This window comes from Centropristis striata, chromosome 16 (assembly GCF_030273125.1).
Source record: "Centropristis striata isolate RG_2023a ecotype Rhode Island chromosome 16, C.striata_1.0, whole genome shotgun sequence".
NCBI lineage: Eukaryota > Metazoa > Chordata > Actinopteri > Perciformes > Serranidae > Centropristis > Centropristis striata.
In genome coordinates, this window is record NC_081532.1 from 6,233,704 (window position 1) to 6,250,255 (window position 16,552).

Genomic DNA, 16,552 nt, shown 5'->3' on the forward strand with positions numbered 1-16,552 from the left:
AAGTAGAAATAAGACAGAGGCATAAGAAAAGTTTTTTCCCCTCACAAAGAGGGAGGGGGAGAGAGGAGGCAGCTGTGAGTTGACGATAAGACCCAGAAATGCATACGTTTTCATGGCTCAGTCACCCCCACCAATGCACACTATATTTCCGCTTCTGCTTTAAAAGAAACCTCCGTCTTTCATATGCTTGGCCTGCCAAACCCCTAAACTGTTGAAGTGGAGTGTCGTCTTGGATAAAGTCGTCTGTGCCGTGAATAAAGGGCAGGAATGCATTAAACGCCCAAATCCTTTCGTTTGCAACGGGTACCCAGGCTTTGTGATTGCTAAAGTGCACAGCTTTAAAGTGAAAAGGCTTGTTCCTCGCCTGAGTCTTGTTTCACTCAGCACCGGCACATTTAGGTGTATCTGTGATTGCCGTAGTTTCTTTGACATGACCACCATGTTTTTATGTCTATATTTACCTCGGCTCTCTTGCCTTTTTTTCTTCTCCTTCTCTTTAAATCATGAGTTGAACATGCATGCATCTGAGAGCAAAGAAATGAAATGATTGAAAAGGAAATGGGATGCTTTAGAACACTAGAGGGTTTTAAATCCCCCTTACAGGTAGGACTCATTCAGTCTCTGCAGAGTTGAACATTTGATCATTTTGGCTTTAAGATTAATTGGTGTTAGACTCAATCTGTTTCAGGTGCCAGATATTATCAGGCCTAATACCAGGCATCACAAGGCATCTAAAGCTGCTTTCCTCAGGCAAAGCTGATCACACTGATTACTCACCCATTACATTTCTTTTGCTCCTTCTCTCTCTCTCTCTCTCGCTCTCCCTCTCTCTCTCTCTCACACATCACACTTCTATGGACAGATGTGCTCTGCGTGGTCAGGGGACGTTTGGCTGTGAGCTACAGGAGGACAAAGCAGTTATGGAGCAGCTCTATTTTTGGGCTCTTAATGGACCTGTTCCCATTCTCTAGTGGAGCAAGTCTAACTGAATGATCTTCACCACTCTTAAACCTGATTACATTATCTCCTTCTTGACTAGTCCATTGTTATCTCTGCCAGACATGAGCCTGGAGGGGATGATGGGTTTGGTCGTGTGTGTGCATGCATGTATCTGTCAGTCTGAAGATAATCTCACATAATTCTGACCAATCCACCTAATATTTTCTGCACATTAGACTGTTTGCTCAGGATAGTTTTGCTTGTGATTATTATTATTATACCTAGTCTGTTGCAGGTCCATATTTTGGCATTTTCGTGGCTCAAACACTGACAATCCTAGAAATGTTTAATTCCATAACCAATATTTTTCTGTCCCCCTAAAGTTAGTTATGATACAAGATGAATAAATCCCTTTTTTCATTATCTTCTCTGCCATCTTGACTGTGCAGGAGCCAATCCCGTGGGGCAACACAAATCTTACGGGAGCAGGCAGTTTCAACTTTGCTGAAAGTCGGAGCAGGCCGTTAGAGATAGAGGGTAACCTTAGAAATGGGTAAAAAAAAGAAATTTGGGTCCCAGAATTTAGTTACACCAACCAGAAGGATGTAGTCAACAAATTAAGTTATAAAGAAGCTCAAAGCAAGTCATGAGCTGCATAATCCACCAAAGAACATGTGTTGATGTATTTTAATTTTAACCAGATACTCCCAAAGAACATGTGTTCTCATCTCACCAGATAAATGAGTGAGATTCAGCTCTTCTTTGTCTGGTGGAGGAGAGGGAGACGTACCTGGCTGAGCTCTGCATTAGACTGAGTGCCCTTTACTAGTTTTTCATTTTACTTTCCCCCTTCCTCTCTTTCTCTTAGCTATCTATTTGTGCCTTCTTTGATCTCTCCTGCTCTCCATCCCATTCCCCATGTTTGTCCTCATGCTGTGTTTCCATTCATTAGATCACATTAGATTGGGGGGGGGGCTGCATCATTAGAAAACATTTCTACCTCATTGGCTATTCTTTTGTCTTATGCCTTTCCCCCATCTCAGCCTCTCCTGAATGCTTTCTCTTGATTCTGCCCGTGCTTCTTCTATGGGATCATGAATTTGTCTGGGTAAATAAATGAAAAGCCTCCTTATCCCGCGGTGCCGAGTTCACCGTGGCTGTGTCTTTCAAATATCACTCATTCGAATGAGTAGATGCGTTTAATGGATTGTCCCCCGTGTCATTTCCGCCCTCGTGCACATGACTCTTCAGCCGAGGCCTAGTTCTTCTTTGCCCTATCGAGGGGTAACAGTTTGTGTGTCGGTAAAGAGCTAACATCACACCACTCAGTGCTGTTTTCACTTGAGAGGAAAGTCTGCCTGCCAAAAGAACTGATCGTGACAGTGGTGGGAGCTAAGCAAAAGAGCTAATTGTGCAGATTATTTGCTTGGCATGCTGCTTTTAAGCTTCATTACATGATGTCAACACATTTCATTTTGCTTATCAGTAAATTAATTTTTGTAATTTCTAAGAATTTAGCTATGTTTACTCTATCAGCGTCTTGATTAAATCTGAACATAATTCTACAGTCTATTAATTGCTTGAACCCTAGAGTCATTAATGATGGGTTTGTATTTTAGGATTATCTTTCAGTCTGAACGTTTTCACGTGGTCATGAAAGGCCCGTTGTCACAGCAAAGATATTCAGAATCTTCTTAAATTTGATCAAAAAACTCTTTGCTTCAGATGTCTTGGCCGATGGTTTTTGGTCAGTTTGTCCTGAGAGGTTTGGTAAATCACACTGGGTCACATAATGACACCTAAAATGACAACCTTCCGTTAACCCATTTAGGCCTAAAATGCTTGTAAAAAATGCCTGGAAAACCTATGGGAGATTTTAAAATAACCCGCTAAAACCTGAAGTTTTTCTGGAAGTGTCAACATCTACTAAATAATCGATTTTTCAGCCTCTGTAGCAGATAGAAATGAAATTCAAAAAGTATTTGAGAGCGTATACCTGTGGCTTTCATGAGAAGTTGAGTTTATTTGTCCAAAACCTTCAATAAAGTTTTTTTTTTTTTTTAAATCATCGTGTTGCATTGCGACACTCCCACATGTATTCTGATGCATTTCATTGGCCAAGAGACCGAAAATAGGTGGAAAAAACTACAAATACTACAAAACGACGTATCCGATTTCCCGTCTTTAATGGTAGAATAACGCAACAGCGCTCCCGGTTTTAATGGTAGAAATGCAGTAATGCTTTCCTGGCTTAAATGGGTTAAGGGCGAAGTGGTTAAGATGTTTTTTTTTCTCAAGGTGAAGAAATAACTTTCACATCCAGCCACCAGACCACTTGCTAACTCTTGGCTCTCAACTCACAGCCACTTCCTCTTCCATACTCCTAAGACTGTAGCCTCTCAAACCCCTTCACCTACCATTGTCCTCTCCCATATCCTTCCTTCTGGGTACTCCTCTCTCCTCTCTCCTCCTCCTCCTCGCCATAAGCCGAGGAGAAATCATCCTTTTACTTGAACTTACAAAGGGCAGCAAGATCTGCAGCCACACGCTGTGACATTTTCTTTTTTCACTTCAGGTTTCAAAAGAAAGGGCAGAAATTGAGAGAAACAAAAAAAGAGAGCGAGAAGGATAAAATGAAATGTGTTTCAACTTACATCGAGGCAGAAAAGAGTTGCATGAGTCAAGCACAACTGCACCCTGCTGACTCAGCACCCTGGTTCTAATTCTCCCTCCTTCCTTTGTCTCTGCCTCATCAAACCTTCTTCCACTCTGCCCTCCAACTACTCCCAAGGTTGATTTTTGTTTCTTCCTGACAGATGTCTGGGTGAAACGCTAAACAGAGATATTATAATCTCTTCCTGAGAGTGTGTGTGTATGTGTGCAGCCACCCTCTATAGGTAAATAGACAGCTCTGACAGAAAGTGCTGTTTATGTGTGTGTGTGTGTGTGTGTGTGTGTGTGTGTGTGTGTGGTTTGCTGAGTCAGGTTGTGGATGTCACACTGGCAATGAGCTGAGAGACTCTTGAAGGGGAGTAAGAGCAGATCTGTTACTGGCCCTCATGTATAGCTGCATGCATTTTTGTCATCTAATGCCAAAAGTTCAAGAAAAATGTTCTTTTTTACGCTTCTTTCAGTTCCGCTGATTGTCTTCCTCTATTTTCTGTTCTTTCAAAGATGGTGATCCTCAGTCTCCCTCACTTGTATCTTTCTTACAAAAGCCTTTTCTGCCTGGGTGGACAGCTAGACAAATGATTTTGTCGGTCGTGCAAGGCAGGGGGTAATTTTTAGGTGAGCGCAGCGCTTCAGAAAAGACTTGCCACACTGAAATTAGAGGTTGTCAAATGCCGCACGTCTCCACTGATGGCCCAGCACGGCCCCCTTATGTTAATGTGGCATTTCAGCAAGAGGAAATAGAATTAGAAGCAGGAGGGGGGGGGTGCTGCTCGTTGTTGGGTAGCTTTGTCACATGTGCACACTTGTTCTTTTTATTTTCTCATGCTATTTGAAGAATCTCTTCGCAAATAGCTCACAGCGAAAGCAAATAATACTGTATGCTATGTGCAGAGAATTGATTTTCTAACCTACAGAACACTGGCTCCTCTTTACTCGTCATTAATGGCTCCTACACACATGCTTAGCCCACCAGTGGTCTGTTAAATGGCTCCTCTGTGTTTATAATGTTAGCTTGAAGACACAGCAAGCAAGCTACTGAGATTTATTATGATGAGGAGCATTTCATTTTTTATAGAATACCGTTTAATAGTAATCATCTTTTCTAGAATTACTAACTATGAGTGATTAGGCTGCGGGTAGATTTGCATATTACACATCAAGGAGTTCCACGGATTAAACTTGTGACCTTGTGGTTAAAATACTGTCTCTTTAACCACCAGGCTATCTTATTTATGTTTTATGGACTTTTTTTTTGGACACCCAACACATAATAATTAGTAGTTTACTGTTTTGTTTTTCATATTCCCATTACTCCCTGTGTTATGCTGTATGATGTGTCAGTGCCAAGCCCCTCTGCTCACACACAAAGACTGGATGTGGCCTGGAGCCGCTGGTGTCGGTTAGTGCTGATGTAATCTGTCTTCTGGGCTAGATACCACGAGGATGAATTCATCTTTAGGGACGACTGGGAGTATCTGTGTGGACCACAGAGTGCTGAGGTCATGTTATTTGGGAAGGAGTCGCTCTGGGCTCGTTGTACGGTTCCGATGGTTCCCGGCGGTGTTGCCCACGCAGCTGCAGGCCAGATGTTTGTGTGTATGCTCATCCGTGTCCGTGAGCCCATCAATCACACATTTGTCAGTCTGTCATCGACAGTATCCAGAGAAAAAACACTTTCTCAGCTCAACAGGAAATCCCCACAAACTGATTCCACGGCAAATCCAATTGTCTTTTTATAGTGTATTTTATCCCTTTTTATAATTCGTCAAAACAGGGTCGTACAAGGTCTTGAAAGTTTGAAACATGCTTAATATGAAACATTTTGTTTCAAGTTTAGGAATTTGCTTGAATTTGAATATAATCCTGGAGTAATGCTTCATTTTTAGCAAAATCTGGTTTTGTTTTTTTAACTGGTTTTCCATTTATTCAGTCACTGCAAACAGAGAAAATCTTTTAATTTTTTAAAAGAAACAATCCTGTCCTCTATTGATCACTTACTCTAGAATATTGCAAACATAAAAAATAATAGTTAGTTTAAGCAGCCGAAAATAGTGTAATTTATTACTATGGGTATAAATAAGATATGTGAACGTTATTTTTCACAATACATTTATAGTAATAATAATTATAATACCTTTTATTTGTAAAGCACTTTTCATTATTAAAAGCAATCCAAAGGTGCTACAGAGTATAACAAGATTAAAAACAGGTTAAAAAGGAAAAGCACAACAATACGTTTAAGAATCGGCTTAATGAGGTTTAGTAAGTTTAAATGTACTGCTTAAAGCTCAGAGTTTTTTGGTTTAGGTGCCTTTAACATGTTTGAAAAGTACTTGAATTGTACTTGAATTGAACTCTTAAATATCTGTTCAACTCTCTAGCTCAAAATAAAACTAAAGACCTCCACTAAAACCTTATGATGCACGTTTGACCCACCTTCTAATTTAGCCTCAGCATAAGGTTAAGGCTTAGAGGTCAGTCAGGCTTTACTGAGGGCATCTATAGTCGAGTGTCAGGTTCCGCAGCGAGAGTTTAATATAGAGCTCCCAACTGCTTGAGAGTCTCTTGAGAGATGGAAATAGTGCCTAACACCCACCACCACCCTCCACCTCACACATCATTCATTAACCCTTTATAGGGCACTCCTGGAAATTGAAAATATCAACCCTGAAGTGTTATTGGAGGATATTACAAGACTTTTTGCAAAATGTTTCATTTTTATATTGCAAATTGAGGTCAATTTGAGTCATTATTATTATTATTATTATTATTATTATATTTATTATAGTCTCTTTCCCACAGCAACCCTAAATAGACAATAACACATCATTTGCATCCATCACCACTTTATCTTTTACCTTTAAACTATTTATTATCTTTTTAGACTACTTATTACATATGCGTAATGTCTGAATGTCTTTTTTTTAAAGCACCTTATATATTAGAAGCACACGTAAATTCAGTAGTATACTTTTTTAATACAATGACAATAAAGGAAAGCTTGACTCTTGTATGATTTACTGATCGGTCAGTGATGTATTAATCCATGTGGTTCTATGAGCTCACGGAGAGAAAGGAGACCTGTTATAGATGTCCGCTCAAGTTAACAAATATGGTTCTTTGCCTGATAAAGGGTTAAGGCCTCATTCCTGGAGCACTACCACGTCGTCTCAGCTGTTTCAGAAGTAAAGCCCTGTATCTTTCTTGTGCTGTTATTAACAATTTGGTTCGGCAAAGGCACGACTGTTTGTATAGTGGTGGCAAACGTGGGAAGTTAGAAGGTGCGACTAGTGTGTGTTTCTTATTAATGGGTGTTACAACTCCAAACGTCGATCGTCATCCAACTGTGACACACTCACACACACACACTCACACACACACACACACACACACACTCAGGACGGCAGGATGAATGAATGTCTTTTCCTCAACCTGCACAGCACAGCATTCCTCTGCTGTGTGAATTTGTTTGAGCTACAGAAGCAGTCAGAGTGGGGTGCGTGTGAATTAGAGGTGAGCACGTTTGTGTGTTTGTGTGAGCGAGTTGGAGCGGAAGTCTCTGTTGGCTGTGTGTGTGTGTGTGTGTGTGTGTGTGAGAGTGAGAGAGGTCCATTAGTTTTATCTGACAGCAGGATCAGATGTGAAGGCATATACCTGAGCCATTCTTTGCGTCTCTTCTCCGCACCTGCCCAGCCGCTCGCACAGGCTGCTCTATTAGAGAAGAGCCACAGGGGAGTAGCAGGCAGAGAGGAAAGATGGTGGTCTTAACCCCTAAATAATGCAGTGCTTAACTTTTGTGTCTGGCATGTAGAATAACTTGCACAAAAAACACATATTTACAGTTAAAAAAAAACAAAAAAAACTCTGCAGGTATTAAGAAGTACTCATGCTCGGCTGTCATATTATTTTTACACTCGCAGGCTATGATAATTAATCTCCAAAAACAAACGTACACAACTGTTTGTCTATAAAAGACAAACAATGCTCAAGGCAGTCGACAAATTTCTGTTGTTTTTCTTTTCTTTTTACAACAGAGATTTATATGCTACATTAAGCCTTTGCCCAGAAGTCAAAATCAATATGACAGTGATATATATCAAATACAAAATAAATAAATAAATATTTGATTGTATTGTTGCTACTCGGTTGCTCACCACAGTGTACATGTTTGTTGTGTTTCAGAGATCAACAGAGTGCGTAAAGACATGTACAGCGACACAGTGAATGGCCTTGTGGACAGACACCCTCTGGAGCTGCCTGAGCCTATCGGACCCATCGTCCACCTGCAGGAAAAACTGTTTGTGCCTGTCAAAGAGTACCCTGATGTAAGTAGCTGCTTCACACACCTCACACCATTACAGCTGTGTCACACTGACAGTAATATTGTTGCACTTGCCTTAATTGACCCTTCGCTAGGCCCCTCACTACGGCTGCTGTCAAATTCTACATTAGCAATTGTGGCTAGTGACAGAAGGCCTGTCAAGCTTTCAGGGTTTTGCAGCATTTAGAAAGTAACGTTAACCCTGGAATTGCATGGGATAATGCCAAGAGTAGTGCATATGAAACCTGCAAGTCTAAAGGCTGGTTGAAAGCAGAGGAGATGAGAAGTTGAGTTGCAAGTATTTTTGTTGTATTGTATTGTTTTTTGTCCCTTATGTGAATTGTCTAGTCGCTGGTTGCTGCTGACGCTTAATTAAAATGTCCTTGAAAAATTATATTGTGAAAGTAGCTCTACTCTCTGATACTTTGGAACTATTTTTCCAGAAGTATGCTATTATTTTCTTTAGAATATCTCTATATATATATATAAACGCCCAGTGCAATAGCAGGTCTGGCAACAGTTCCCAAGGGGGGCAGGACTTAGTGAAAGGCCACTTGTTATAGAACTAATATTTACACTGGAACCAATGTAAATATCCATCTTTCATTTCACTTTCTTTTGATGGTTTTGTTAGTTTGTTAAACAACAGATGCTCCACTCACAAAACGCATACCAAGCTGTTAATGGAGTGCCTTTAAATATATATCAGGTGGCAGTCTAAATTGGTCCTGGACTCAGGAAAACATGGCCTGCTGGGGTGTTTACGGGCCGCCTCAGTGGTAGATTAGTGCTGAGAGGAAGAGAAGGAGGGGATTGAGACGAGGACTGTCATCAAGTGTAAAGTGCGATTCCATAAATATTCAGTTGAAGGAGATGGAAATCATTTGGACTTACCACTCGAATCGGTCAGAGCTGTGGTACAGACTGATGGAAAGACAAACACATTAAAAAGTGCACACACAGCTGAGGAAGAATAGCACATGATGGAGTGATGATGCTGCTTGAAGAGATGAGAAGGGTGAAGAGGTCAGTCAGCACAAGCTTTGTCTGAAGAATGACTGATGTGTGTATTGGTGTGTATGTGTCTCTACTGTATGTAGAGCCAGGCAGTGGGTGTGTAAGAGTCTGACCACGCTCAGTCAGCCACCTTCCTGTCCTCATGGTAATCCTCGGTACCCACATGAATGCTTGTGTCACATCTTGAGGAGCAACGTTTCTCTTGGTAATCCCAGCAGCTTGCAGTGAGGAAATGAATGGAGGGAGGTGACGAAGGATAAGAGACACTGTAGAGCAGAGCAAGGCTCAGCCAGCCGTGGATTGCATTTTCCCCCTGACAGAATTGATAAAGGGCACCGGGGACCGGCTGGGATCAGCTTAGCTCCAGCTGACCCTCGGACCAGACCCAGCCTCTGAACTCCAGCTACACCAACCGACCAACCACAACACAGACTGGCACCTCTCGTCTCTAGTGCCACGGCTTCAGGTCCTTGGGCTCCCCTCATTATATGTCAGGATCATATTTGCACTTGGTGCTTTTATGTGCTAATTGCTTTGTTATTATTTCTCAATTTTTCACATTATCCATTGATATTTCTACCAAAACAAAAAAAATGTGGCATTTCATGGCAGTTAAGTTGAGTTTACTTCTAATTACAGGGTTTCCGCTATATTCATTTAGTAGCGGCGCCCCGCCGCTGCTATATTATTCCCTCTGCTACTACAGAATAGGTTGCTTTATATTTTTAACTCTGTAGCAGTGACCACAGCAGGAGGACTGCCTGGACGTCAAACACTCGAGATGCCATAACAACCATAACAGCACAAGCACTCTGTTAGCATTACTGCAGTCTGAGTGAGCTTAGACCATAGACTGTATATGGGTTAGACTACCTGTTAGAGCGAATGGTTAGTTAGCATTACTGCGGCCAAGCTAGCCTCCACTTGTTATCCCGGTGCACGTATTTATTAAGCGTTACGGTAATAACGTGCTAGACCCGCCTTCAAAATAAGAGCAATGTTCTGACAAACTTTATTTTAGTGCATTTTTGCAATTTAGAAAATTCACAAGTGCGTCACTTATGAATACTGTAAAAAAAAAAAAAAAAAAAAAAGTATAAACAAGTAAAACTAAATCAATTATAAAGGGAAAGGCTCAAGCTTTTTGATTGTTGAGACTTTAGTATTTCAGCTATGAGTAGCCTGGACAGACTTTAATAAGGACTTCATTTACAGAACCCAATGTGACTTCAAAGAGAGTACACCTCCTGTGCCAATGAAAAGTTGTTTATATCCCAAAAAGCTAAAATCTGTACCCTAGTATTAATAGTATTATAAATTAATTTGGTATTAATTGCTAACCGTATGATTTACTTTTGTTGCTAGACACATGTAGTATGTATGTTATGCTCCTTTGAAATAATTCATTAAAGTATGCAATGATTAAGATCAGTGTATATGATGGAATAGTGGCATTAGAATGCGTGAGAGGCACCAAATTAATCATTTTCTCATTAAATCCTGTCGGAAACACTGGTGATTCACCTCCAGGTGACTAATAACCCTTTACCCCCCGCTGCTGAAAGAATCCTAGAGGAAACTCTAAATGACATACATTACATATACTGTAAATGATGAAAGTAGAATATTATAAGCAAACACCTTCTCTCTCTGGGTAGTGAATCAGGTATGCAGTTGACTCATCAGAATTTCAAGTTAGCAAAATTGCTGTGTTTATGTTGTTAAAAATGTTATTTCTGAAGGGAACATTTCATCGAAATTATCTATTTCCTGTAGACCATTCTGTTAAAAATGTAAGGCAAAAGCCTTTCCTCTTTTTTTGCTGTCAGATCCCCTACAGTTATGTTATCCATTACAACTGAAACCACTGTTTTGTGTGTCAGTCACTGTGTGTGTGTGTGTGCTAACCCTGTAAATGGCCGTATACATTTTATAGCAGATTGATGGAGGTCTGTGAAAATATGTGGAGCAGTGGGTGCCACCTGTGGCTGTAAAGACTCATAGACTCATGACTCCCTCACACACTCACTGACACACAAACTATTAAAAGTGTGGCATCCTCAGATGACCCCTGTGTTCCCTTTGCTCGGCGTGCTATGCTGGTGTGAGCAGAGCAGAGCTGTAACTCTGTGTTGTGTTTACGAGCTGCCGGGAAAGCTACTAAATTAATTAGGCTTCCCCCTGGTGGCCGAGATGACTCACTGATGACCTTAGTAGACACTAATTTATACACACAATAACATGCACACAAGGGTGTGCAAATAGAAGCAAACAAACACTCATGGTGATGCAAATCTTTATTGGTTCACACATGTAACACATCCTTTCTACCATGTGTGGTCATTAAGTGTGCAGGAGCAGAGGAAAGTGTCAGAAAGCTTTGTTATGTACGGATATGATGATTGGAACCAGGGGAAATCAGCAGCAGGTCGAAATTTAATTAATTTTCAATTCTTACTATTTTGTGTTTGAAACAGGGTTTGTGTCCACTGTTATTACATCTGCAGTTACATGCACGTTGTGTACATTTTAGAAGTATACTGACCTTTTACTTCACTTGGCCTTGCAGTTTTTAGCTATTGGGATGGGCAGAGAGGGAATGAGAGCTAGGATTTCATCATTTGGACATTAGACCGTGTCAAATAAAGTGGTACTGTGTGCTCATCTCACGTCCACCTAGAGCTGAGCTTTCCTCAGTACTGTAGTTTGAAAAACAAACACAGCAAGTCACAGTATCTCCATTACCAGCTTTTCAAGCAGGACAAAGACTATAATAATTTATTGGTGAGGTAAGAGGGGAGGTGATGTGATGTAGGATCACTGTGTAGAGGAAGAGAGGAAAGAACTAATGAAGGAAGGGAAGAAAAATGTCACTTCCTATCCCCATCTGCCCGCTGCTAAAAGGGTAGGAAACTGTAATGATGATTATTAGACTGGGGAATAATCCCCCCCCTCTCACATTTCCGTCTGATTTCCCAGATTCCCCCCATCGAGAAGCCATATGCATATGTGTATGTGCTCGGCTGTTTGTGTGTCTCACTGACACAACTCTAGGTTTTCCCAAGAAACTACAAAATGATGGTCCAAGCTTCTGTTCTGTGTTCTTGGCAACAACTCCCCTGCCATGGAAGATTTGTCACCGTTCCTACTATTTCCTCATCTTTTCCTTCTCTCCACACTTCCCTCGTCATTTTGGGACAGTCGCCATCCACTTGCCTCTCTCTCAGTTTCCGCTTTCATTTAAAGAACATAACTCCCACTTACCTTTAGCCACCATATCCTTATGCAGAGGTCACACTCGCTCTGAGGGGCTTTCTCTGTCTCACCTACGTGTCCCCTGCTCTGGTTTCACCAGCAGATAATTAGATTTTCCTGGTGCCTGGATGCAGTGCAGCATGTCAATTCTACCAAAATAACTTGCCTTGCCAGCACGCCTCTACTCTAATTCCCTTAAGTGTGTCCCTCTCCTGGCCTGTGTGTACTTGCCTGTGTGCCCCACATCTGTCTGTAAATGTGTTTGTGTGTCTTTATCATTCAGTCTGCCCGTGTGTCTGCCTCCCCACTCCCTCACCGTTCTTCAAAGTCAGCCATTTCCTGGTGTCGTCAGTGGTGCAGAGCACTGTGAAGCGTCACCGTGGTGACTGCATCTTGACTGACAGCTGAGTCGCAGGCTATCTGATAACTTCAACCTTCAATTAAATGCTATCTGTGGCTCCGCTTCTTTCCCGAGCACACGCTCACACACACATTGACAGGCAGCTGACTGACAGCTCAGCATGTCATTTCCTCTGACCTTCAGGCATCCAATAGGGCGTGTGACATGTCTTTTAAGCGCGTCTCTGTCTCTACTTTATTCCCTGTGTGTTTGTGTATGCCAACTGTTTAATGCCCAGGTGGGTTGTGGGCAGGTCACTGGGTAGTAAGAAATGCTTAGGAGTGAAAATACGCACACGCACCAACCCACAGACGGCACCTTTGTCGTGCTGACGCTATGAAACGAGACCCTCAATGAGACAGAAGCTGTTGAGCGACTGCTAAACAAGACTGTCTGAAGTCCTCTCGGCCCCAGTGAAGAAAATGATCACTTCTAGATAGGCCTGTAAAAACAGCAGTGTGGTAGAGCTCCGGTCCTGGTGTTTCTGTGGCATCAGTGTTTGTCTGGTGTTTAGGGGGTTGTCATGGTACTTTAGGTTGTTTGCCTCAGTAATGGAATCCTTTTAAACCCCCTCCCCACCCACAATTTCCCCTCTTCCGCTCCACCCCGTCGCCTCTAAACTAAAGATCCTCAGCGGAACATGTGTTTGATCCCCCTGCAAGTCTACATTTTTTGGTTATTAGTCCGTGTTTTGAAGGCGAATGAATCCAATCGAACCCCGCAAATGACTTGTCGGCTTAAAAACAGCCATGGAGCGGTTGATCAATAATGGCTCTATGCACTCAGTCGTCGGAGACGGGAGATTGGTTTCTTTTGTTGTTCATCAGTATATTAAAGCTAGAAGAAAGGCCCTCATCAACTTCGCCATGTCTTAAAATCTTAAAGTAGTGGCTTTCTTTAAGTAGAAAATGCTGCACAGAATCAAACACAGGTAAAACATTTTTATTAAAACAGGAAATTAAATGGTTAATTAAAACAGGAAATGAAAATCCAAAGTAGATCAAGAGTTTATTTGTGTGCCTAATTGGTAACAATCAGGATTAAATTTGGTTTGTCTTTCTGTGAATCCTCCTGTGATGGCATGAATATATTTAGGTGTGATGCACAACTCTTAAAGTTGTCCCAAATTTTTTTTTACTACAATATGAAAAAATGCAACATGTAAAAATTAACAGAGCCACAGGTTAAATATTTATAATAAAAAACAGTTGTGCAAAAAGAAACTGCAACTATGATAACAAGCTTCAGATACTCGATACTTTTGAAAATGAGTATTGTATCCGGATACAACGTTTTAGTATCGATACTTTTGACAACCCTAATATGTACACATGTGCTTTATCTTGTGGAGAGAGCATTTTTGCTACAGTGCCTGATGATGCTTCACTTTGACTGCAATGCACAGAGATTTGAGAATACCAAAAAAAAAGTGCTCTGGTGATTCAAGCAGACAGGATGTCCTGGACCTTTCTGTTTCACTGCAGTAAAATTGCCCGGACCAAACCAGCCAGTTCCCTGCACGGGGAAAGTCATTAAGCTTGTTCCCATGAGGGTGTCATCACTTATCATGCCAGCTCCTGATATCCTTCTGACCCCCTTAAGTCATTACCAGTCCTGGAAATGTACCGCCCCACACCTCACCTCACCTCGCTGATAGAGCAGCAGAGTGGAGGATTTTGATATCTCCAGCTAGCCAGCCATGCATGATGATAATTTGATGAACGGATGGTCTTCTAGTTAGCTATTTGATGAGGAGGGTAATTACAATGATAATTTAAACAGAGAGGACTCTATTTGTTGTAGTCAGTTAACATGATGAAGGGCAACAGTGTAAGCTGTTAGATGTGTATTTATAACTGTACTAATGCCAGTGATTGCTGCATATTACCAACTTGTGCTCGTATACTGTAAGTGGATGAGGTTTAATGCTTTGTTGGCCTGTACGTCGTCAGGCCCAGAGGCAGAGAGGGCTGGAAACAGAGAATGAAGGACAAAGGAAGCAGGTTGACCACACAGGAATCAAAGGCTGCTCCAGGGACTTGGTGTGGGCCCGTACAGGGTCTGTGGGCACACACCAGATCCTACTGACACACGACACATTTTGAGACCAAAAACCAATATCGCCGGTTTTTTTTTGAGTTTCATCAGGATCACAAAATTATATACATGACAGTATTATTGCAAATGTCCCCTTTTTACAGAAACACATTTTTTGCAAGGATCTCAGGTTATTAAAAAGATGTGATAAAGACATGAAGGGTATTTTACAGTTAGACAAGTGGGCATGACAGTAGCAGCTGGATAATATGTGATTTTTAACTGCATGGTGTGGTTTGACTCTACTCCACTAAACTCAATCTGTTTTTTGTTTTTTTTCTGGTCCTTTTTTTAGTCCCACCTTGGTCAAGGTTCCAAGTGAGCTTAGCCAAAACTAGAATTGGGAAGTATTGCTGATTGGTCAGAGAGAACTGTTACTAGCCCGACACAGGACTTCTTACATGAATCTGAAACTTTGAAATGGCCAAGCTACTGTCAATGCAATTCTTTTTTTTACAGCCTGTAAAAGTGCGCTGCACACTACCAGACACACTATGTACACTACACCATGCCATTGATGAAGTGCAGTTATTTCTTGGTTTCATTACCAATGAAAGGATTTAGTCAGTGTTGTTTTGAAGATGATGTCACAGTAGGACCAGTAGGCCGTACAATGCAACAATAGTGGCAACTGTGTGGTTGAAAATGCCTGATTAAACTATTAACCTGATTGATTCCTACTAGTCCTTTGGTAGCCAGTCAGATGATGTGTAAGCCAAAGATGAAGCATGAGTGTTACAGCTCATGACTGATCAGCTGATCACAGTGCAACTTGGTGACCCTGATTCAACGCAATTCTCTGTGAAGGGATTGGTATTGGCTAGACGTGACCAATCGAGAGTCTTTTGGATGAGACTGTAGCAGATAAGGTAGCAGCATGCTTAGCATTACAGCTATCTCAGCTCTGTCAAAGGGCAGTCTATTGTTGACTTGTGATGAAATCAACCAATCACTGAGGTAGACACTGAATGTTGGTGTCTCCCTACCCATTATATTTTTTCCCTCTTCCTGCAGCTGGCTTATCTAAAAGTTCACAAACTTTGCTCTGTGCTTCCTTCACTCACGTCTTCCTAACTTCCAGCCGACATCAATCTTTACGCTTTCCATCTCTCCGTCTTCCCTCTTCTGTATTTCCACCCTGCCTGCAACCCCAAAATAAACCCAAACAGAATTATCAAAGGAGCCATGGATTAGGCGCTAAATGCTGGATGTGCTGAATAGAGCGCTTTGAAGTCTATAGGGCTTTGAGGCGAAAATGTCACCATTGGAATCTAAGTCTAATTTTGACTCCTCCATCGCCCCAGCCTCACCTCCGCTGTCCCTCCCGTAGATAAAGCATGCAGACTGCTGTAGGTGAGGCACCTGTCTGCTCCTTCCTACTGCCTCACCTCCACATCCCTTTACTGTGTCTAAAGGTATATAGAGCTGCTCTGTCTGTGTGTGTGTTGGGGGGATCAGACCACAAAGCAAAGGTAGGTGAGATGGATTAATTAAACAATGGAATGTTTCCACCCAGAGATGAATGAGTGATGAAAGGAGGGCAGCCAGCTGGTGCTAAGGTTGTCATGTGGAGTCAGAGAGAAACGTTGATTTGTGCTATGAGAGAGCCATGCACATGAGAGGATGACTGATATGCAGAGAGGAAAGGCAAGATCCTGTGTACTACGACAGAGAGGAACAGGAAGCCTGCTCAGTTTCCAGAAGCTGTGAGTGGACACAAAGAGAGGAGGTGAGGGAGGAGAAAGAACAGTTTTCAACTCTGAACTCTCTGAAGCCTCCAGATACTGTGACTGAAGTGGATAAAGAGTGAAAGAATCTTGGGAATTAGGAAAGGGGAATTTTGCTGTGAT

At 41.7% G+C, this 16,552-nt stretch overlaps 1 protein-coding gene across 5 annotated transcripts in view; it reads left to right on the forward strand.

The window, feature by feature from the left end:
• Window positions 1-16,552, forward strand: part of qkia (QKI, KH domain containing, RNA binding a) — a 94,607-nt gene that overhangs the window by 26,135 nt on the left and 51,920 nt on the right. For all 5 annotated transcript variants that reach the window (XM_059353317.1, XM_059353319.1, XM_059353316.1 and 2 more), the window contains exon 2: window positions 7,795-7,937. In XM_059353317.1, the coding sequence (XP_059209300.1) occupies window positions 7,795-7,937 (143 nt within the window). The remainder of the gene's footprint in view (window positions 1-7,794; window positions 7,938-16,552) is intronic.